General features: G+C 39.4%; 1 protein-coding gene across 4 annotated transcripts in view; it reads left to right on the forward strand.

Moving 5' to 3' along the window:
* Positions 1 to 1,836: 1,836 nt before the first annotated feature.
* LOC124802633 overlaps positions 1,837 to 24,383 on the forward strand; it is a 221,811-nt gene continuing 199,264 nt past the window's right edge. For all 4 annotated transcript variants that reach the window (XM_047263557.1, XM_047263533.1, XM_047263542.1 and 1 more), the window contains exon 1: positions 1,837 to 1,990. Coding sequence is in view for 3 of the 4 variants with exons in the window: in XM_047263533.1 (XP_047119489.1) it covers positions 1,969 to 1,990 (22 nt within the window). In the remaining variant the exon portion in view is untranslated. The remainder of the gene's footprint in view (positions 1,991 to 24,383) is intronic.

The raw sequence follows: 24,383 nt of genomic DNA on the forward strand, positions 1-24,383 counted from the left end.
ATGTTCCAACATGTCACTATGCTGCTGCCTTGTTTTCTAGTAGCTTTTTAGTCAGTGGTAAACTGCTGAACAAATTGTCACCATAATCTTATGGTTAGGCCCTTTGACAGGTTTCACCAATGTGATTATCACATTTAGAAGAATCACTTTGTTTGAAAGAACCCTCTGGCTGAGTGCCAAAAAAAGTTTCTAAGTTGTAAGTGAAGGAAATTTTAGCATCTTCCAAAGCAATTTTCTTAATGCTGTATTTCAAAGGCTTTTCTAGGAAGCCACTGTCTAAATTGACATTTTCTTCTGGAACGAAGTTACTGTTTGTCAACAGTCAAACATTCACTTAGAACAAAGCGTTTTGAAAAATTATAAACACAGTCTCGAAAATTTCTCTAATCGGGGTAATTTATCAGTTTGTTTCTGAATGCTTCTGTCTGTAATGTCATCAACACAAAGGCATCTCAGAAGTAATTAGAACCTCATTTTACTCGTAGTTACATAGCAGGATTCTAAGCCGTTTCCTCTAGAGTCATCTCAGAGCAGGCTAGGGCTTTTTCTAGAACCTCTTGGGGTTCGTATTAGGTAGACCATGCCGAAAAGTGTTTTTATTTCGGTCTCATCGGTGGATGCAGCATTCCCATGTCTCTAAAATTTACTTTTCAAATTTCTTATGTAAATATTTGTGCAGTTAACTATAATTTTCAAAACACTTCTGTCTAAGAAAAGATCTGATAACCTGTTTTCACAAACCGTTGTTGAATGCTCGCATTTTTGAAAATGAGTTATTCTCTGACCTTATTCCCACGTTTCTGTTAGGAAAAGGCTTAGACCATTTTGTTTTACTGTTCTTTCTAGCATGACAGGAACCACTAGAATCACCGTCGTTATTATCATATTCATCTGCATACTGTTCAGTTTCGGTATTGTGATCGCCTTCCATTAGTTGATCGTCTTCATTTGTATCAGATTCTTCAGAATCAAATATGTCGTTTTCATTACTGTCTACATCATCACCTTCGAATCACATAACCCATACGTTTATGAGAATCAATTCGGAAAATTATACGGCGTACTGAAGACTGTGTAAGTAATCGCATTAGTTAACGTAGTTCTTAATATTAGATTAACAAAAATCAGATATTGTACTGGTTCTTACAAAGAATTTAGTGCGAAAAATGTTTAAAAAGAGACACCTACCTTACGAAACAGTTACGTACCGGTAGTTAGGTACGAGGTGGACGGTCGTATCTCAGCTCACTAATGCTATCAGTTTGGCTGTTCAACTGACGTTAAGTTTTAACAGAGCTTCAATAATCAATCAATTTGAAATGTACTAAGCAAGGGAACGCTGCAACTTTAAACATAGCGAAAATAACTGCAATCTAAAATCACCGTGACAAATCTTCCCCACGCCCACACTCCAGGCTTAAGCCAGCGCTCATTCAAACATAGCATATCACAAGTTCGAACTTCACTCCGTAATTAGAAACACACCCTTAACTTATTTTAAGAGTGTAACAGCTGGAATATATACAATGTATCATTGAAATAACCTGTTCAAATATACATAATAGAAATCGTAATAAAGAAAAATATTGCTCTACCCAAGGGAGCATTTTGAATAAATGTAACGTAGCCGTCACTTCATCGCTTGAACGTTTACTTTATCTTATCATGTGGCCGTATATTTGTGGAAATTAGATAGGAATAAAAAATAAAAATAATACTTTATGTAAAAAATCGTTACTGCTTTCGTTAACCTTTTGGGCACTATTTGCGAATTTATGCCATTTGCAGTAAATGTGCGGTAATGACAGCTAATATACCATCTTTGCTGACGCTACTGCATGGTTGATGTTTTCGGCGGAAGACTCAATCTAATCTGGAATTTGTTGAACATATTTGTCTGTTAGGACAAAGTAATTGTTACGTGTTGTAGCCAATCCGTTGATTTTCTTGCGTGACTTCATATATTATATGATGGATGACACGACTGTAGGTGAGCGTCACTCGTGAATATAAATTGCGGCATTTCGATCTTACGAACTTAGTTTTGCCAGATGGAATGAAATATATTTCTTTGTTGTTTGGCATTTATAGTAGCAGTGGCTGTTTTTTATTTTATTATTTTGCAGCAGGACTATCGGTCTGTCTTCAGACAGTGATCGATTCCCTTATTGGCGTGTAAAATTGCGGCACTTCGATCTTACGAACTTAGTTTTGCCAGATTGAATGAAATATATTTCTTTGTTGTTTGGCATTTATAGTAGCAGTGGCTGTTTTTTTATTTTATTATTTTGCAGCAGGACTATCGGTCTGTCTTCAGACAGCGATCGATTCCCTTATTGGCGTGTAAAACCATTGTTAGCTTTTGATGTGTTAGCTAGTCCCCTCTACCCCCCCCCCCCCCCCCCTTTTCAGAATCTTCGTTTGATCATGTTGTTATCTGTAATGCTTCCTGCCCTTCAAACAGTTCTCTCCAAACAGTATAGACCTTATAAATTTTTTCACTTTCTGGTATTAACCCAACATGATAAGTCACCCAATACAAGCACTACTGCATGACGGTCCATATGAAAATATCGTCTACACAATTTGAGTCAATGAGACTCTCCTGAACCCTCCCACTTCAGAACGCCCTGACATTTGGCTTTCTTAGAGAAATATTTATTTGTCTTTTCCACCGCAGATTACTAGAAAGATATTTCAGTTATGGTTGTTGTCCTACTGATTTACAACTGGCCAAACTCTAATGTTATGACATGGTTGTTGTACTTTCATATAAATTACACCGTAAATATGAGATGAAGCCAACTGCAACAAAACTTTGGATGATGTTCAGTAATATTTTCTGAGTACAAATGGCCATGGACTGGTGCCTCATTATAGAATAATGAAGTAATTGATTTATTCGGTTTTTTACTCCAGTTACCTTTGTTTCTATGGAAATACCTCCACAACAGTGAAAACAACATGCAATATGCAACCACAAAAACTTTGCAGTGAGCCACTGGAGCCAACACATCCCGTGTTCCAAAATAAGCGGAAACTATCCTGAGCAATTTCCAAAATTTTGGCTGTGTTTATATTAATATACAGTGTGCAAATGTTATGTTGCCGTCAAGTAGTCCACTTATCTTTAAAATAATACTATCACCTACCAATAAACTTGCAGACTTGCTGATGTCGTATTTTGTCGTATCTATAAATTTGAAGCTGCAGCAGTCCTATAAAATTCCTCCAGACATTCATTTCGAATCATAAATCCTAGTCTAGAATGATGAACTGCTCCTTACTTAATAGTAAATTAAACTGCATTATTTGTAATACTACAATCTGCTAATGAAGAAATACACCAGTCTTTGAGCCCTGTGAGTCAAGAGATTGAACTAAGTTTACCATACGTATTCATGCTCATTTTAGCATAGAAGCAACATGTTTATTTTTGTTTTTATTTATTTATCCATCCGTAGACAAATATTGTATGAATGTCGTCCAAAAGTACATGTAAATTTATGGGAAACAACCAGTGCAAAAGGAACATACAAAATTTTACATTAAGTAGTACAAAGAATAGTACCAAAAAAAATTGTACGAAAAATGTACAACGAATAATACTTGATCATGCAAGACCCGGTAACACAATGTTTTATACATGTATACTAACAGTATTGTAACTGCATGGTCTGTTTGCCCTAAGGCTTTACTTTTGTCTTCCCTAAACAGGAAGTCCTTGTATTCACTACAATAATTCAGTAAAGATTTTACCACACTCAGTAGCTGTCCATTAGATTTAAAAAATTAACAGAAACTTTATGGGAAGGAAGACAGTGTTTTTGGTTTTGCTTTAATATAAACATTGTCAGAATTATTTATTGGCCTAAATAGTCACTTACTGAGTAAAAACATTGTTCAAGTAGAAATTCTTTAAATTCTACTTTAAATCTGTTTTCATCTTCTAATTTTCTAATGTTGGCTGGCAGTATGTTGTAGAGTTTCGTACCCATATGGCTTACATGCCTTTGTGTGTGTGTGTGTTTTTTTTTGTTCGCTGAGTATGGAGTGCTGTGCTATTTCGGGTATTGTAGTTATGCAAGTCAGCATTTGTCTGTAAATCTGCAAGGTGGGCTGTAACATATAAAACACATTTGTGATATCAATATAATGGAAGGAAACATTCCACGTGGGAAAAATTATATATAAAAACAAAGATGAGGTGACTTACCGAACAAAAGCGCTGGCAGGTCGATAGACACACAAACAAACACAAACATACACACAAAATTCAAGCTTTCGCAACAAACTGTTGCCTCATCAGGAAAGAGGGAAGGAGAGGGGAAGACGAAAAGACGTCTTCCCCTCTCCTTCCCTCTTTCCTGATGAGGCAACAGTTTGTTGCGAAAGCTTGAATTTTGTGTGTATGTTTGTGTTTGTTTGTGTGTCTATCGACCTGCCAGCGCTTTTGTTCGGTAAGTCACCTCATCTTTGTTTTTATATAAAACACATTTGTATATATATGAGGAAGGTATTGTTAGGACTTTATGCTTGGAGAACATAGGTTTGCATTGTCTCTGTGGGTGACTGTATGTTGTTATTTGGGTAGCCCTCTTCTGTAACACAGATTTGTTTTAGATGGCAAGTGGTGGAAACCAAAAATATTATTCTGTATGTTGCAAGAGACTGAAAATAGCCAAAATATGCTCTCCTGACACCCCTCTGCAGTACAGACATTTGCGATAATTCTAAGAGCAAAACAGGCTGAGTAAAGTTTCTGCACAAGTTTTCATTGCGTGATTATTAAAATTAAGATTTTCATCTACATGAATCCCCAGCAATTTTGTTGATGCCACTCTGTCTATGGCCTTGTCACGCAACAACAAACCAAGATTTACATTTTGACATATTTTCCCACACTACATATAATTTGTTTTATTTGCATTTAATGTCAGCTGGTTTGCATTGAAGCAAGTGTGGACATTCTGTATTACTTGATCACTAGTTGTTTGCAGTATTTGCGTTGGTGCACCTATTATCACACTAATGTCATCTGCGAATAGTATGGCCTTTGTTGCTCTATCTGAAGTGTGAAAGTCATTTATGTAGACAAGGAACAATAAGGGACCTAGAATACTGCCTTGCGGCACTCCGATTTCCACTTTTTTTTTTGCATCTAATACTAAATTTATTTTGTGGTTGGAGTAATCTTACATGAGTCCTACAATCTGTGTTCTGTTTTGTTGGTGTGATTCAAATCACTTTTTCTCTGTCCTTTGGATACCTAATTCTTCCAATTTTTCTAAAAGAATGCCATGATTGACAGTGTCAAATGCTTTGTAGAGATCTAAATTTATTCCTACTACACTTTTTTTTCAATATTTTTGCTTATTTGTTCAGAGAAGCACATGAGTGCTGTTTCTGTATTTTTACGTGCCTGGAAGCCATGCTGATTTCTATTTAGTAACTTATGGTCACTTAGATATTTGTTGATTCTGTGCTTCATTAATTTTTCTATTATTTTGGAAAATGCTCGAAGGAGGGATATTGGCTGATAGTTTTCTACCTTATGCTTGTCGCTGTTTCTGAATAATGGCTTCACTTTCGACATTTTCATCCTTTCTGGAAGCATGCCTTCACTAAATGATAGTCTGCCTTCGTAGTGCCAACTAAAAAGACTTGCAATATGACAGCTGAACCCAGAAGGGGATAGGCCTATCCCGTAACTTAAAAACCAAGCTAGGTGACACAAAACTGCAAGACAATAAAATGTGCTGGAAGACTAATGGACAAAGTAATTGATGAATTACAGGAATATTATGGGAAGCCCATTAGAGATAACTGTGACAATTTAGAGAAGATGAAAAGAGCTGTGTGGAGCACTTTCTTTCATTGAATATCGCCCGATGAAAAGCCAAGTCAAGCTTTGTATCTATCTCCACCAAACACATGGTCTAAATATAGGCAAGCTGAATTTTCTGACACTCTTCATGAATTTACACATAAACGTTCTATTCCTTTGGCAGTAATGGAGGCAATCAAACCTATTTACAGATATTTGGCAAATCCTGAGCTACTAAATAAGTGTTTACATGGGAAGACCCAGAATGTGAATGAGTCCTTCAATAATGTTGTGTTGTGCCTGAAAATGTATCTGTTGGCCTTATGACTCCAAAGTTAGCAGTGTCTGATGCTGTAATAACTTTTAATGGTGGGAACAATGAAAGACTTAAGGTTCTTGAGAAGTTAGCTGTAAAATCTGGACAGAACACAGCTAAAGGAGTGAGGGAACTGGATGAGCTTTGTGTACGTGAAGCAGAGTTAGCTGCTCAGCAAATGACAAAAGAAGCAATAAAGAACAGGAGGAGGCAAGCACTGGGCTGTTGTGGCACGAAGAAGACACAGGCTATGGGCCAGGGCAACTCTAGTGCATAAAAGATGCAGAAATGTAAGTCTTTATAAGAATTTGTAATAAAAAAAGTTTTAAACCTCAATATCTCTGAACTACATTTTTTTTGCAATGAATGACCTGTTTTCTAAAAAAAGTACTTATGGTAGAGACAAGAAATTTTCATAGCATGCCAAGTGTGAGATTCAATACATATGGAACTAGAATAATTAAAATATTCTGAGTTGTTTTGTTTTTATGTTCATTTATTTACAAAATTCTATCATGAAATTGAGTGTTTGAAAAAAAAAAGATAACATGCCCCAAAATACTGTTTCAGAATAAATCTAGCTCAGTGTATCTACAAAGGTGTGTTCAGTAATTATGGAAAATTGTAAATTGGTGTCTTAAAAAGTTTTGAAGATAATGGGTCACAAAATTCGATAATTTAACATTGGCGACATGGGACGTGCAATGTCCCCTTAGTAAGAACTGTAGCAGAATTAAAATTGTAAACGAATTTCAGTGTGTGTTTTTTGAAGCAAATCTTTTCATATTTAAATTACATTAGGCCTGCCGATTTCTTTCTTTTTTCTTTTAGAATAATGCAGATTCTAAGAAAGGTGAACAGAGTCATGGCACAAAAAGGAAGAGGGGTATGAACCAACAACAGGAATGCCAAGAAGCCCGCAATAGAGATTTAGTTTATATTCAGGAACGAGGGAAAGGGAATGAGAGTCACGGTCGCTTACCTGGTCCTAAATGCAACTGCAGAAAAAGGAGGGAGAGAGAATGGATATCTTTCAGAAGTTTTGGAACACGGGAAATTATGACTTGCGCAATGCTTACTTTCATGGTTGCATACAAGCAACCGAAATAAAGAGAAAATCAAAGAAAACTCACAGTCCATCAAGATAGAGTAAAATTATAAGTTAGTCTGTGATGTCATCAAGTGGAAAGCACATTAAAGTTTGTAAGACAGCTCTCTTGAATATCCATGGACTACAAAGAAGTAGGGGTCGCTTGGAATACTTAACATCCAAAATAAAGCAAGGTTGTAAAACTTCCTTAGGAGATGGAAGGGGAAAACACCAGCATCATCGTAAAAAGTATTGGAGTGTAGATATTGAATTTGCCAATACTTTCATAAATAGACTGCCAACATGTACCAGTCATTACAAAAGAGTTGATAGTCCAAATAGGAAATTCATGAGGATGGAGTACAAAATAGAAAGCGGTTATGACCAACACAGAAGAATGTGAACAATTACAGAGATTGCCTGTATCCAGTGATAAATTTCGACGGATTTTTGTAGGAGAGCACAACATATCCTTTAAAAACCCTAAAACAGACACTTTCAGCACATACTATTGTCTAATATGCAAGGGGGCCGGGTTCGATTCCCTGCAGGGGATGGGGTGTTATGTGTACTTCATCATCATTGACACACAAGTTGCCACAGTGGCGCCAACTAAAACGACTTGCAATGTGGTGGCCGATTCCCGAAGGAGATATTCCGGCCAATAAATGCCATATGATCATTTCATTTTACTAAATGACAAGTTGGCTATGTGTGCCAAGGGCCCTGCGATTTGTGTAGCTGTCATTGTTATTATATAAACTGGCACATCATCTACTCCTACTAAGATTTTAGGTTTCAAGCTTTTTATTACTTTGAACACTTCATGTTCATCTGTTGGATCTATCCTCATGCTACAAGCAGCATTTGAAAATTCAGGTTTTTCTTGGTTTGTAAATTTCGAGCTTAATTTAGTTGCTGCATTTATGAAATAATTGTTGATGTAATTTGGCTAATCTTGTTTTTTAATATTGACATTTTCTGTCCTTTTGAGAATGATATCCTTTCTTTCCTGTTGCAGTCTTCACAATACTCCATATGGCTTTTGGTTTGTTGTCAGACTGTGTTATTAAGTTGTCATAACTCATAATTTTTGTCTTGGTGATTACTTTTTGATATACTTTCTTGTAATTCGTAACATGTTCTGTGAACTGTGGATCTGTAGATGTCTTCAGTTTTGAATTTAGTCTCTTTAGAGTTCCACAAGAAGTTTTGATGCCAACTGTGATCCAAGAACTTGGCTTTGTGATGTGATTCTTGACAGCTTCTTTGGAAGGCACATTTCAAAATATCCCATGAAAATTGAAGAGAAAGTGCTATATGCATCATTTGTATTTGTTAGGGACAGCACTTCTGCCCAGGACTCACTAGTTAGGATATTTGTAAATTCTAGACAGTTTTCAGTGGGAAATTTTCTTTTATGCATGAAGTACACTTTTTTCTCAGTGGCTCACTTTTTTCTGCAGTGGCATTGACGGAATTTTGAGGACAAGAGCATTATGGTCTGATAATCCCAAATCAGTATTTGTTACTTCTACTTCTGTGGATTGTACATTTGAAAATATATTATCTACAAAGCTGTTTGCATTATATGTTATTCTTGTAGGTTCGTGTATGTGTGGAAACAGATTCAAACTACATAATAGATTTAGGAATTGATTTTTTAGCCTACTTTCATTCATGAGATTTGTGTTGAAATCCCCACAGACAACTACAGTGGCGCTTTCAGTAAAAAGAATGTTAATCAGTGTTTCTAATTTATTAATGAATATATCTGTGACCCCAGTAGGTGGTCTGTATATTGCTATTACTATGACTTTTCCCTGTATTTCATACAACTGTATAGCTACTGCTTCAAAATGATTTTCCACACTCAATTATTCAGCTTCACACCACCATTTTTGGCATTTTTTCTACAATACTGAATTGCCAACTTATACAGATGAATATTAATGATACTTAGTCCAAAAGTTCTGCACCAATGCTCCATGATGCACATGCAGTCATTGTTTGCACCATTCAGTGCTACCTCAAGTTCTATTGATTTATCTCTAAGGCACTGAACATTTAGACTTAAAATCTGCAGTTGACTAGAGTGAGAACTGGTTACAGTTTTATTTACGCTTTGTGCTGTCATATTCGTGCCCGTGATCTGGTAAGATACCAAAAATCCTTGAGAAGGACAGGTTTCCTGCACCTCTCATGAGTTACCTGTATGTTGGGCTCTGGTGAGTTGTTTGTTGCTGCAGTTGGTGCTGCTGCTAATGTACTTAATACTGCCATTTCTGTTGTTGTTGATGTTGATGATGGTGGTGATACTTTTTCTGACAATTAAAATGTTGGTACTTCAGGAACACACATTTTCAATAACTTACCAGCAGCCATAAAAAGCGTAACAACCAATGAAATTCAGTGTAAGAGAAGCCTAAAGGATTTATTGGTGGCCAACTCCATTGACGAATTTCTCAGTAGAACCAACAGATTTTTTTTTTTTTTTTTTGTGTGTGTGTGTGTGTGTGTGTGTGTGTGTGTGTGTGTGTAAGTACAATCTAACTTCTGCACCATTTCAGTGCAGTAATGTGTTCATTGTAAGTAAGTATTGTAGTAGTTCTGTTATATGTTTATTACCTTATAAATAAAAATTATTTTTTTTTTTTAATTTTAAATTCAGTGCATTAATGCGATCTTAGTTAATGAAGGAGTGTAAAATGATTCTTTCATATAGTGTTCATTAAAAAAAAAAAGAGAGATAGATAATTCCACTTGGAACCTGTGGAATGTACATTAGCTTATTTGTTTAAGTTGTAAATATTTGTCATGCAATATTGTTTTTCTGAAATGTTCTACATCCTGGAGGACCATCTCACTACAGACCAGTTGGAATGAAAATAAATATAATTTAATCCATTGCTGCTTTGTTTTTTGTGAACTTGGAGTCTTCTCATTTTTGTCTAAAATATATTTGGATGCTGAGGAACTGTAGTTCTCTTGTCATTGAAATTGCTGTCCACTGGTCTTTCTGTTAACATTTCATCTTTTTTTAATGCTTTGCTGGTGCTGATGATGGTTCTAATTCTTTTACCTTTTTGTGAAGTGTTTTTGTTTTGGAGTCTGGTGATGGCAATGCAATTATCATTTTGGTTTTGAATTTATTTTGGTGGTTTTTTATTTCCTTGATTATCGGGTTTGCCAGATATACTTTCCCCAAGCCATTCAGGTGAAGTCTGTGTTGTGTGTGGAATCTACATCCAATATTGCTTTATCAAGAAATTTCATGTTTTTAAAATGCCTGCAGATTTTTGCAAACTGATTGTTTGCACTTTTTATTTCCTTATTAACACATGAGCATCTTACAAGATCATAGCATTGTGGAATATTGACCATTGCTACGTGTGTGTGTGTGTGTGTGTGTGTGTGTGAGAGAGAGAGAGAGAGTGAGGAGTGAGGTTTCTCAGACACTGTTTAAGATGGCGTGTTGCGTTCACTGTTTCCTTTTTGTAGACATCATTTGTGCCCCCCAGAAGTACAACAAAATCTTTACCGTGCAGATTTTTTTCATCTGCGGATACAGTAATTTTTTAAATTTTGCCAAGTGGGGCTCCCGGTTTCACTATACCACACGAATATGTTTTAGTTGTTTCTTTTAGTTAACTTGCAAGTCCACGTCCATGGCTGTCTGAAGGCACAAACAGTTTGCTGTTATTGGAGTTCACAAAGTGGGAATGGTTTTGTATTGTTTTACTAAGCACTGCGGCTCGATTTTGGGTCGGCACAATTAGAATGACCTCATTCACGATTGTTTGCATCAGTAAATTTTCTTCTCTTACCTTATTCAGTGGCTTTTTGCTTTTCCCATTGTTCATGTGAACTGTATGTTACCTTTTCACTATCGGTGGTTGAAAGTACTTTAAATGTATTTTCGTGCACAAAGATTGTGTAAATTTCACAGGTTTTCTGATTTTGCACTTCACGTTTGACCAGTTTTCCATAACGGACGAACTATCTCGTGCTAGTTTTAGCATGTTCAGCTCAGTATTTTCTTGTTATATTTTCGAAATATACGTTTTCAAACTCTCGAAGAAAACTATTATATTTGTTAACGAAATATGTTTGAGTGTTCCTTGCCAAAGAATCAGAAAAGGTAGTCAAAACATGGGAAATTATAGTCACAACATTGTCTGCAGAAAATTTTCACTGCATAACAAAGTATCACATTAGCAGTGCAAAAGCATATTGAAAGGAATGTTGTGACCCAAAATTAAAGCTGCAAGATAGAGGCAAAGAAGAAATTGTTGCTATGTGACTAAAGAAATAAAAATGTAGAAAGACAAGCATGAGAACTTGCAGTCATCCAAAATGCTCAATTTTCGCCAGGGAAGTCTGTTGTAATGTACTATGTATGTAATGGACTATACCATTACTAATCTTGAAAAGAGTTCTGATAGCAAAATCAGGCATCCAGCAGTAGGAAGAAAGAAAATAGCATGTCTTCATTGATACTATGAAACATATTGAGTGTCAAAGTGGAAACAAAAAAGAGAACCTGCAGAAATAGGATTCTCCAGTTCTTAATGCAGATTCGCAGGTATGTGCCATAGTGTCTGGAAGTCATAGCTGTATAGAACCACAGTGGTTCAAATAGCTTGCTGACAATTATGGTCATGGGATTGTAACATGGATCAGTGACACAATAGCTGGAACAGTGATGGCATTTGTTAAGCTTTGTGTTCCATTGTATGAAATCAGGAAACTCTTTGACTTGCCTGAAGTCAGTACTTACAATTACTTTATTGTGTCATTTGGAGGAGTAAATGACTTATTCAAAAACTTCAAAAGCCGCTGATAAATTAAGAAAGTGTTTAGGACACTTGACTCGCTCTGATGTCTTATTGGTGACCATCTCCCTCTGATACGACATATCTCTGTTATCTTATGTACACAAAGAGAGAAATGTTGCAAACATATTGTTGTTGAAAATATGCACACAATATGAAAATATAGAAACTATTGATCTTAGTGGTGTAGGGTGTATATTCCACACTACACATGGACTACACTTAAATGGGCTAGGGAAGCAGCTTTTGGTGGGAAAAAATAAGCAAATATTTTATGAAGAAATCTGAGATAAGATGTAGAGCAACAAAGAAATTAGCTCCATTGTCATACCTTCTCCATTCATCAACACAGCTTCTCCTTTCACCAATAGAGCAGTCATCTCTCTTTTACACAGAAGTGGTGCACAGCTCATTGGTAAGAAAGACCCTGATACCAACAGTGCAGAAGTAGACTCCAAGCTCCACACACACAATGTTTTATGGACAAATCCTTACCAGAGAAGAATGATATTAGTGATGTGATAAAAATACCCCTCGGCAATTCAAATGTTATGTGAAAATCAGAACTCATTTATCATTTAAATTATAGCAACAGAGGTTTTTGTTTGCAAACAAAATATCATATCATCATTGCAAAGTTTTAAATGTAGAGGTTTTGTTGAATGCAGAACTCAGTTTCATTAGTATTCTGTGCATTACAGAGCACTGGCTTAAGACTGACCAAATTCTCTTTTTCTTTGCTGGGTCATATACTGGCGAATTATTTCTATAGAAACAGTTATAAAAGTGTAGGTACTCATGTTTCACCAAACACTGGTTAAAATATGAATCTGTTAATAAATTTCAGCATCTTAATGCAGAAAGGAACTTCTGGCTGATACTCATTAAGCTCAGTGATACCAGTACAGTTGTAACATGTATCTAATGCTCTGTAAAATGTAAAGTTTGACTCATTCCTGAATAAGCTTGTATATGTACTAAACTGGATTATTCTGGACAAGAAATCTGTAGTACTGTTTGGAGACTTGAACAGATATTTTATTGGAACCAGCAAAAGAAAAGAACTATCGCTCAACCTTAGGGATACTTTCAACTTGAAGCAGATTGTAAGAACCTAAACAAGAATTATGGAAACTACTACTACTGCTCTGGATCAGATATTTGTGAATACAACCTGTACTGCAAAATTTGTAAATACAAGTCTTATTAATCATAAAACTCAAGTTGTTACCTCCCCAAGCTACTCACTGCCCACCCAAAACTATAAAAGAAATGCAACAGCGAGAAAGTTCAGTATATATAATGTAGAAACCTTCAACTATATTACCACGAGCAAGATGGGAATAAGTTTTGCATAAAGATGACACCAACTAAAAGTTTGAGATATTCTCTTGCAACTTTAGTGATTACTATGAAATTGCTTTCCAGCTCAAAACACAGTTGATAAGAGGCACAACTAAAGAAGCAAACAGATGGTTGGTAAATGTATCAGAATCACAAATGGCAGGAGAAAGAAATCCCACAAATACAGAAAAAAATAGTGACATATCCCCTCCAAGGAACACTTACTATCAGAAATATGTTCAGGTGTACAGGAGAGTAATAAGCCAGACAAAATACCATTCTGAACCTTGAGAGCAAGGGTGTTATTGTTCCGCAACATATTGCAAATCTTTTCACGTGTTACTACGTAGATATTACATAAAATTTAATAGAGACAAAGGAGATAGTAGAAACAAACTAAACTCTTCTTCCTCACCAGTCTATATATTTGAAATAGTACCAGATGAAATATCCATGATGCATCAACTGGAATTGATATTAATCCAGATTACATCATAACACATTATATTACATTTCAGTGCATCTTGCTGATATTGTCCATTTTTCTGACAGGCACGTTTCCAGACTGTAAAAATTGTTAAAGTTGTCCTTATTCATAAGAAAGGGAGTGAATGAAGTATAGAAAACTGTCATTATCAGGGTTTAGCAAAATCATACAAAAAGGAATTTATCATTGGGTAATGAAATTTCTGGACAAAAGCAAAATTCTCACTGATACTCAGCATGGATTCAGAAAAACAAATAGAGGTGTAGTGACATCTTCGATTTAATGTAAAATGCCGTAGAAACAGTGCACAAAAACAAAATGCCATTGGCATTCCTTTAGACTTATTTAAAGCCTTCAATGTTCCTGAGTGCAACATAGTGTTGGAGAAGCTCAATATAAAGGTGTCCTAGGAGTAATGGTCAGTATTCAGAGATACAACAGGAATGATTATTCAAAGCAAAATAGTCTAGTAATCATAAGCTCTAAATGCATACCTTAAGAGTTATGAGCACTTCGTCTTCGATACTGTGAAACAAGTTTCATTTACTGCAACTTTGCTTTCCATACTTTGGGAGGAGGTTCTGTGGGCCAAAACAAGAAAAAAAGTGTCAAGTAAACATGGAGTTTAAAATGCGCACTTCGAGATCTGTGAACACTTACCCTTGCAGTTGCCTCCAAGTCATTATTCATCCCTTCACATTGACCATAATGAATTATGCACCTGTTTATCAGAATGACCCTTCTGGAGAACCCCAAGAAGGCTTCTCTCTCTTTTGTGAGTACATGCTTGGCAATCACAGGACCCTGGATGTTGCAGTGCTGCTTCCTTTTCTTTTCTTTAAATCTATCCGTCAATTATTCTTTTTCCCCATCTGCCTTTGAATTGGATGGTATTATTCTTGGTGCTGATTGTACTTGGATTTGGTTTGTGATTTTGAACACTCATATTCTTCCCTTCCAGCACACTACAACTTTTAATTTTTAACTAAATAGCCCCTCTAGTTGGGTTTGACCTGCTGTTTCTTTTCCAGATTTTGCAGAAGTGTGGACTGTATGTGGAAGGTTGTCCAACACGACATATATTCACATTTATGCCTTTCTTGCTTTGTACCCTTCCTTTCTTGTGAACATTCTACACCATAATCCAGTGTGTGATAGCCATTGTGTGTGTGGAGAGAGGGGGGGGGAGGTGGGGTCAAGTACCTGCGCAGTGGTACAGTGGTAGCCCCCTGACTCTGCAGAGATTGCACTGTTGGTGCCTTAGCTGGAAACTCCCCATGCATGCCTATCAGTATGTGCCTGCCATGTCTGGTGCAAGAGGACTCCAAGCAATAGTTTATTGGCCAGGTAACCATTGTTGTAGGTGGTGACACCCCTTGGGAGAGCCCTCATTCAGAGTTAAATTCTCTTCTGCTGGTGGCTGCACAGCCCCAGTAATCTCTTCTGTAGGTAAGACTTATTGCAACCCAGAGAAATGTGACCCCCAAAATGTTTCCTTCCCTGGCTACTCTGTGGGAGGAAGAAGAAATATTGCCCCCAGTACTTACTTGTTCAAGGATCAATGAGAATTTTTTTTTACTAAAAATCCACTGTTCTTTGTTGACCACCTCAAGGACAGGTTTGGGGAAGAAGTAGCAATTTAAAAAATGAAAAGTGGCTCCTTTCCGATTAAAATGGCCTCCCTTGATCAGTCATGGGTACCGCTCACCTGTTACAAGCTGGGTGACATTCTTGTAACTGTAACTCCATAACAGTCTCAGTATGGTATAAGGTATAATCTTCCACTGCGATCTCATTTTGCAGGCGGATGGCAAGTTGGTTGTCAGTTTCGCGTGACAGGATGTGCATTTTGTCTGTCATGTCCAGCTGGAACCAAATAAAATAGGGTTGATATTGGAGCCTTCATCTTAGTCTTTGAAGATGACTCACTGCCTGGAAAGTTCAAGGTGATTGTGTATCAATGCAATGTGGAGCCATATCCCCCCCCCCCCCCCCCCCCCTCTCATGCGCTGCTACAAATGCAAGTGTGTCAGGCACATGTCTTCAAGTTGCAGCAGCAGTCCCATCTGTAAGGATTGTGGACATCGGTTGCACATGAATGCTCTTTGTGCCCCTCTGGACTACACCATCTTCCAAAGGAAAAAGAAAATCAAAGAGTTCAAGGCTCTTGGTCGAATTACATATGAAGAGGCCAAGAAGAAATATGGTCATCTCCATCCTACATACATGTCCGTGTTGTCTGTCAAGCCCTTGGGGTCACTAAACTGCATCTGCTTTCCAGGTAGGTTAGGGCCATCCTCTTCCTGCTTCCCTGACTCCACCTTTGGGAGTGTTGACTTCTTGCCCACTGGGGACGTGAGTCTGCATCCCCCGGCAGGAGGAGCAGTGCCCTACTCCAGCATTTTTTACCAGGAAGGAGTCAGTTGGGACACTATCTCTCCATGAATCTGCTTATCTACAAATAGACACCAACCAGCACGAGCCACAAATTGTAGGACATTGCATTGCTCATCTGTCGCAGAACCTGTGGCAGACAAACCTTCACAGACATTGAAATCATGTAAGGGGAAAGAGGACAAGAAGCAGTCCTCCAAATAGGCGGTTCCGGTGGCCCCCGTGTCGCACATTATGCCTCTTTATTTGGGATGGTGTCCCTAGTGGCCCCTGCCCACTCCACATCCTCCCCTCCCCCCTCCCTTCCACCGTCTTCCAACCCGCCCCTCCCCCCCCCCTCCACACACACACACACACACACACACACACACACACACACACACTCACAATCACTCACTCACTGTGGTTTGGAACCAATGTATAATGTCTCCACAAGATACTGATAGCAAGATCCTCCAGCAGAACTGTAGCAGTTTTGCCACAACCTGGGTGAGTTACGATGTCTCACATGAATTTCCCCCATTTTTTTTCGCATCCTCCTCCAGGAAACTTGGTTCCCAGCAATGCAGACCCCTGCCCTCCGCAGCTGTCACTGCAAAGTTTTCACGATCCGGGATACTGAATGGCACACCCTCTGTACACCAAATAAACTCCGTGTTATCAAGGAGACAACAAATGTGTGGTGGTCATCCATGCGAATCACTCGCAGGGAATCTGTTGTCCTTTGCTGGCTCCGCATCGGCCTTATGTGGCTAAGACATGGTCACGTCCTCCGTCACAAGGACCCACCTCGGTGTCGCTGTGGCTCCCCTATGCCTGTTGTTTACATCTTGTTTGACTGCCCACTTTTAGCCAGTCTGCATCGGAATTTTACGCTTCCCAGCACCCTGCTTATGGTGTTGGGCAACAATGCCTCAACAGCAGATTGTTTTACGCTTTATTCTTGAGGTTTTTTTTATTGTGCCATCTAAGGGTGGGCGTCTGGCCTTCTTTCCAAGGCCTCCACCTTCCCTCCATTTTAATTCTCTGTCACCCTTTCATTGCATTTGTTTGTCTTGGTGTTCCTCTTTTCTTTGAGTGAGTGCCTCATCAGCAGATTTAGTTGTACACTTTATTCTTGAGGTTTTTTTTTATTGTACCATCTATGGGTGGGTGTCTAGCCTTCCTCCACCTTCCCTCCATTTTAATTCTCTGTCACCCTTTCATTGCATTTGTTTGTCTTGGTGTTCCTCTTTTCTTTGAGTGCCTCATCAGCAGATTTAGTTGTACACTTTATTCTTGAGGTTTTTTTTATTGTACCATCTATGGGTGGGTGTCTGGCCTTCCTCCACCTTCCCTCCATTATAATTCTCTGTCTCCCTTTCATTGCATTTGTTTGTCTTGGTGTTCCTCTTTTCTTTGAGTGCCTCATCAGCAGATTTAGTTGTACGCTTTATTCTTGAGGTTTTTTTTAATTGTACCATCTATGGGTGGGTGTCTGGCCTTCCTCCACCTTCCCTCCATTTTAATTCTCTGTCACCCTTTCATTGCATTTCTTTGTCTTTGTGTTCATCTTTTCCTTGAGTGTATTCATCTCACCTTGTTTTTTTGGGCTGGACATTTTAGTGCATTGCAGAGTGGCTGGCTCATCCTCTTTTATTCTTATGATCAGCCAGCCCAGACCATCTGCTCTCTGACTTTAGTACCTTTGTCAACTTTTCCTTGTGGTATACGTTTTCCCCTTTTCTTGTTCGTTTCTTTTGTTTTCTCTTTTGTTGTGGTTCCCCATTCGTTTTAACCCCTTTTACTTGCTTGAACTAAATTTGGGTGTTGTCTTACCTAGCACCTTGTTTGCTCCAGGAAAAAGGGACAGATGACCTTGTAGTTTTGTCCCTTTACACCCTAAACAATCTAACCAGCCAACCAACTAACTGAAGGAAACATGATAGTCACACCTTAATATTCTTTGCAGCCTCAGTAACACCAGGTGGAGCACAGGATGCTGTATACTCTTGTGGCTCTGCGGAGCTTTGATTCTGTCCCATCTTGATTATGGGAGTGAGGTATATGGCTTGGCAACACCTTTCAGCATTGCAGATGCTGCAATCTGTACAACATTGTAGCATCCGACTTGTGACAGTGCCAGTCCTGTGAAAAGCCGACTTGCAGAAGCTGGGATCACCCCCCCCCCCTCCCCACACCATTCTGTCCATCCCCTCACCCCCTACCCTATATATCAAACACCCACAACTGCTGCTCTGCTACACACATCTGAACTACCATGTCCTTTTTGCTGGTAGGGAGGTCCACCTCTCACAACAGAGGCACAGGGCTTGAATCGCGATTGCATTTCATATGGGAGATATATCCTTTGAAAACCTACTACCCCATAGTCATTTCTTATTAAGGAGTAATCGTATATGCCTCCATGGTGTGTAGCCATCTTCAAATCTGCCTTGATCTATGCTTTTTACCAAAAGACAGTTGACCTCATGGCTTTTTGCCACCTGTTCGTGGCCATCCTTGATTCAAATCTAGGTACGGAAGTGCTATGACCTTATGGCTCTATGGTCAGTGGATGAACTAGCTTTGCCTATAAACGTGCAGGGCATGGTGAACTATGCACCCTGCCAAACGGACACAGTGTATTCACTGCAGAATTGATAGCCATTCACTTGAGCCCTCAGCCTTCAATCTTAAACTGCTGAGACAATTTTACCTCCTGAGTATTCTTCAGGCTATCAGCTGGTGCTACCCTCGACACCCATTGTTTTGTGGCCATGTGGGATCTGCTTTGTGACCTGCACCAAACTGGATGGTTGGTTGTTTTTCTCTGGAGCCCAGGTCATATTGGGATCCCAGGGAACAAACATGCTGACCCATTGGCCAAGTTGGCTGACTTAGGAGATGGTGATACAAGAAAAGGACCTTCAGTCCACTCTATGCCATCAATTGTTGGAGACTTCGAATGCATTGGTGTGCCTGGTTGCTCTGAGTAAACTGTGAACAAGAAAGAAGGAGTTAATGACCATGTGGCAGTCTTTCTTTCGTGTTTCTCGCAGTGACTCTACTGTTCTCTGTCAGCTTCCCATTGGCCACACCTGCCTGACTCATGCCCATATCCTCAAAAGTGAGGATCCACCCCACTGCCAGTGTGCTGCCTGTCTGAGGATGTCCCCATCCTGCTGGACTGCCCTAATTTGGCCACCTTAAGGCAAAATGTTGAGGTTGGTGACACGCTGCATCTGGTGCTAGTGGACAGTGATAAAGTGGCTTGTCTGGTTTTGTATTTTACATGTCAAGGTGATTTATAGTCCTCTCTTTGTGGTAGGCCACATTAGCCTCATTTGCTGCTTGAGGAATTGCGAGGGTGCTCTGTTGCCTTCTCTGACCCAGGGGACCATGGCTATCTTTTCTCAGTGGTCAGGCCTAGCTCCTGCCCTTCCCACCTTTTTAATTCTTCTTATTCTTTTACATTTGTCATCAGTTTACTGTCTTGTGATTGTTGTTCTCCTTTCTGAGATCTAACCACTTACCTGTGGTGCTAGTTTTCTTGTGATAATGCTAGTTGGGGAAGCACCAGTTAGATGCAGAAAGTGCATCTCCTGTCACATATCATGTCCCAGAGGTCTCCAGCTGCTTTTCTCTCACTTATACATTCTTCTACCTCTTTGTTTTCTTGATTCTCAGATAAGGTCAGGTTCATTGGGATTTGTCTTCTGTGCCCTTCCTCTCTGGGAACTGTTCCCGGCTCGACACACAAATGATTGAGGGACCGATGACTTCATAGTTTGCTCCCTTTTACCTCACCCATCCATCCTTCCGTTGGAACACTGGTCTTAGGTGTTGCAAATCACCTGGATGGCTGTCAGAGTCTGAGACTGCATGTGCTCCGTGTACCAGGGAGCATAAGACCCTATAACATTATGCACAGTGATGATGTCGTTTGGCCTGGAAAAATAACTCTGTATGAGTCGGTTTCCGACAAGTGCTGTCTTCCAGTGTTTTGCAGGCTTTTGTTTTAACCATGTCATCCAGAAATGGTAGCCATCATTTTCCACTTCCTCGATGAACTTAATACTCAAGTGGAGATAGTTCAGATGCTAGGAGGAACATAGGTAGTGTTGCCGTTCCACAAAGCCATATCATAAATATGTTGTCAATGTACTGCCAGAAGCAGGAAGGTTGGAAAATTGCTGAGTGCGTGTGACGGTCACATTTTCCTAAGAGATGTCTCAACACAGAAGTAAGATATTTAGCCAAACACTAGGTAGTCACTCAAGTGTTACTTAATATGGGGTGAAGAGGGGATCCATCCTTGTGAATTTTCAGTAGCCCACATAGTCCAGGGAGAACAACCTGTTGGTGTAGGACCTTGACGACATTCGCCCAAATAAAACTGCTCATGAGGAGCGCTAGATTTTTTCTCCGAATCTTGCCAGTCTGGTCCTCTTCAAGCTTGTGGTACGCTTAGGGAAGGAAAGGCTGTGTCCCATGGAGCTCCACCAACAGTGGTTTTATACAGGTACAGCAGTCATGCATTTCCTGATCTGCGGACTGGCTAGCGCTGTCTGACCTTTGCCACCTGACCTCTTCTACCATAAACTCTGGGCATGCTGCAGGAACTGTTACCAGGTGTGGTAGTGGAACATTGTGTGTTTTGGAGAATGGTAGTCTTGACTTCACTGCCTAGACTACAATGGTCTTTAGTGGGTAACCTCCAGAACACCTGCCCCCCTCCCCCTCCCCGAAGTTATATAAGGATTGCTTAGGCATTTATTTCCCTAGAGGGCTCTGGGATCTTTATGGAGTGACTTCAGTTCACATCTACCCCTGACAAAATGGGTGTACCAGCAGGTAATAGCTACACCCACCCAACAAGGAGAGTTTGGTTGGTCAGTATGCCTGAGAAGAAGCCTCAGATTTATAGTAATAATACACTAATCTGCCACAACACTTTAATTGTATTCAAGAAAACAGAGGGAACCTTTGAGAAGGTGTAACTTTTTACAAGGCATTAAAGGATATTGCTGGATCCTTTGAAAAAGTATTTAACTACTTCATAATGCCATGTCAAACCGAGAAACTTAAGCTTTTGGGATGCAAGTGCTTGAGTACCCTGTTGTTGTTGACTTGCATAACACTGTTAACTTCTGTAAGGGTGGCTATCTGCTCCGTTATAATGGACACAGACCTAAAGAGTTATGTAAAGAGTAGAAAAATAAGGGTATCAAGAACATGCAGATCTATGTGAGGAGAATTAGTGGCACACTGGAAAAAACTGTAACATTTATTGTAATTTTCACCTGAACATATTCTCGTATGCTGTGTCTACCTTAAGGTTTGGCAATTTGTTCCCAACCCATTGCGATGCTCCAAATGTCAAAGATTTGTTCTTACCACTAAGATTTGTAATGGGAGGGCTATGAGTGGAAAGTGTAGAGAGTCAATTCTTGAATCGGGCTACTCTTATACACTTCCTCTGAAGTGTATAAGCTGTCCCGGGGTTCATGCAGTGAAGAACAGGAAGTGTGGTGTATACAATGAGAAAAGGAGAACAAAGGAATTGAGTCACTAGGTGCACACCCTATGATGAAACCATAAAAGCTTTCAAAGCTATGCAGCCTCCAATGTTTCTTATTTCCTTTGCATTGTCTCTTGAGAAGCCAGTCGCCAAGTGTGATGCCTCCATCACAGATTCAAGTACAAGTATGTACACTTGTCAGTATACTCACTGGGGAAAAGCTACACTTGAACCCGAAATCATCCAGAATCCATAAATGATGGAACTGGAGCCTCAGCCTCATATCACCACCAGAAGCCCATAAAGCCATTTCCTCTGCTCATGCATATGATTACCCCCATAAGTAAGGAAAAACATCAAATCAAAAGTTGTTCAAATTCAAAGAAAGTGGCAGAAAAAATCTTTGGATCAGTTAGCACGTCAGTTAGCAACATCGCTTTCCATTGCTGATGTTATGGTTAATGCCAGGTATCCTTATGGAGAAACCAGAAAACTGGGATCCATCTCACGTTCCCCCTGTTTTCTCAGGTAAGTCACCACAATGGAGGGAATAGGACAAAGACAACCATCACTAATCAATGGCTCCAACAGGAACTTCCCTGTTTCAGTGTATCTTAAATGGATACCAATCACATTTGGAAGAATTGCAGCTCCAGGCTGAGGAGAGACTGTTCTGCACCTACTTACAAGAAACTCATTTTAAAGTCACTGACACACCTCTATTAAGGGGCTACCACCCCTACAGGAAGAACGATGGTACTGGAGACTGGGCTTAGGGTTGAGTGGTTGTTTTTATTGATGACAGATGCCAATCCTTTCCCGTCCCTCATGCCACAACTGTACAAGCAGTTGCATTTGGAATTCTCACACCAGTTAGTATTTTCTTTATATTTTCCACTTCGAGATCCATTGGATGCAAATGTATTAACAGAACGCCTTCGGGCACTCTCCCACCCATTCTTTCTTATGGGTGACTTCAGTGCACACAATGCGCTTTGGGGCACAGGTACCAGTTGCTCCAGGTTTTGAATTATGGAGTGCTGCATCCATACAGAGACTATCTGCCTTTTGAACTCTGGTCAGATGACACACTTTTCTACTGCTACAGAGTCATCTTCAGCCAATGATGTTCGTTTTTGCTTCCCAGTTATTGCTGACTCAGTTCAGTCGAAGTAGCCACAGATATGCATTTTAGTGACAAATTTCCAGTATGGATTTGTATGCTGTCATGGACGATGGTCAATAGGAGCTGCGAAGATGGATGGTTCAAAGGGCAAATTGGTTGCGATACCGTCAGCAGACCACCTTTGAACAAAAGGATTGTGCCCAAGAGATGGTTTGCCATGTCACATGTGTGGTCCAACAAGCAGTTGCAGATTCTATTCCCCAGTCCAGCCATCGCCTCAGAAGATGCTTGTGCCTTGGTGGAATGACAAGTGTCACTCGTCCATTGGAGCCAGGCAATGCAGCTTTCGAACACCATCTACCTACAGAAAAATTTCTTCCTTCTTGCAAGAGCACAAGTGAGGCAAGTGATAAAAGAACAGAAGAGGAACTCCAAAAGGAATTTGCAGCTTCCATTAATTGGTCAACTTACACTGTGTAAGTTCAGGTCTCAAAAAGGTGGGTTTCAAGTAAAGGCAGTACACCTCCTCCTATGGCCTTGTTGAAAAATGGAGTCTTGGTGGATGTGTCTAGAGACATGATTTTTTACTGTGAGGGCACTTATGACCTCAGCTGTTTTGCAGAGATTCTGAGGCTCCACTTCTTGTGTAGAGAAGAGGTCTATAATCTTTCATTCTCCATGTGGAAATTGGAAACAGCTCTGTCCATGGTCAGATACACTGCTGCATGACTGAATTAGATTCAAGATTTTAAACATGGCTGCAGCAGCAACTGTTAAAATTCTTCACAATAAAGGATGACAGCCAAAAACAGTTGCAGGATAGAATTTTTTTATTAAAATTCTTGACCAAGGTTTCGGTACATATAAATATACCTTCATCAGAAGTAAAACTTCCAAAATTACATCATGCACTGGAGAATAATAATATTTTAATTATTGACGACACCTTTTGGCATAATTGTTTTATTATTCTCCAGTGCATGATGTAATTTTAGAAGTTTTACTTCTGATGAAGATATATTTATATGTACCGAAACCTTGGTCAAGAATTTTAATAAAAAAATTCTATCCTGCAACTGTTTTTGGCTGTCATCCTTTATTGTGATGAGTTAGATTCATTATATTGGGCTCTGTCACCTGTGCCCTGGAGCCAAAGGCAAGCTTCTGTCTTACTTCAGTCAGATCTGGTTTGGTAGACAGTGCCCCAAGACTTGGAAGAAGGCAAAATTACTTTGATTATGCAGACCAGACAAGGCGCACACTGGCCCTAACAGTTACTGGAGTGCAGCCCTTACCAGTTTTATGGGTTGAGTGCATGGTCAACAGCTGCCTCACCTTTGCTGCTCCCAGTGCTGTCTCAGGCACAAATGGGCAAATGGGGACTATGTGGATGCCTGCCACCTCTTATCCAATCTTTCTGTGAGGAACAGTGCCATCCACAACTAGAACTCTACACCAGTG

The sequence above is a fragment of the Schistocerca piceifrons genome, chromosome 1 (assembly GCF_021461385.2).
Source record: "Schistocerca piceifrons isolate TAMUIC-IGC-003096 chromosome 1, iqSchPice1.1, whole genome shotgun sequence".
NCBI classification, from domain to species: domain Eukaryota; kingdom Metazoa; phylum Arthropoda; class Insecta; order Orthoptera; family Acrididae; genus Schistocerca; species Schistocerca piceifrons.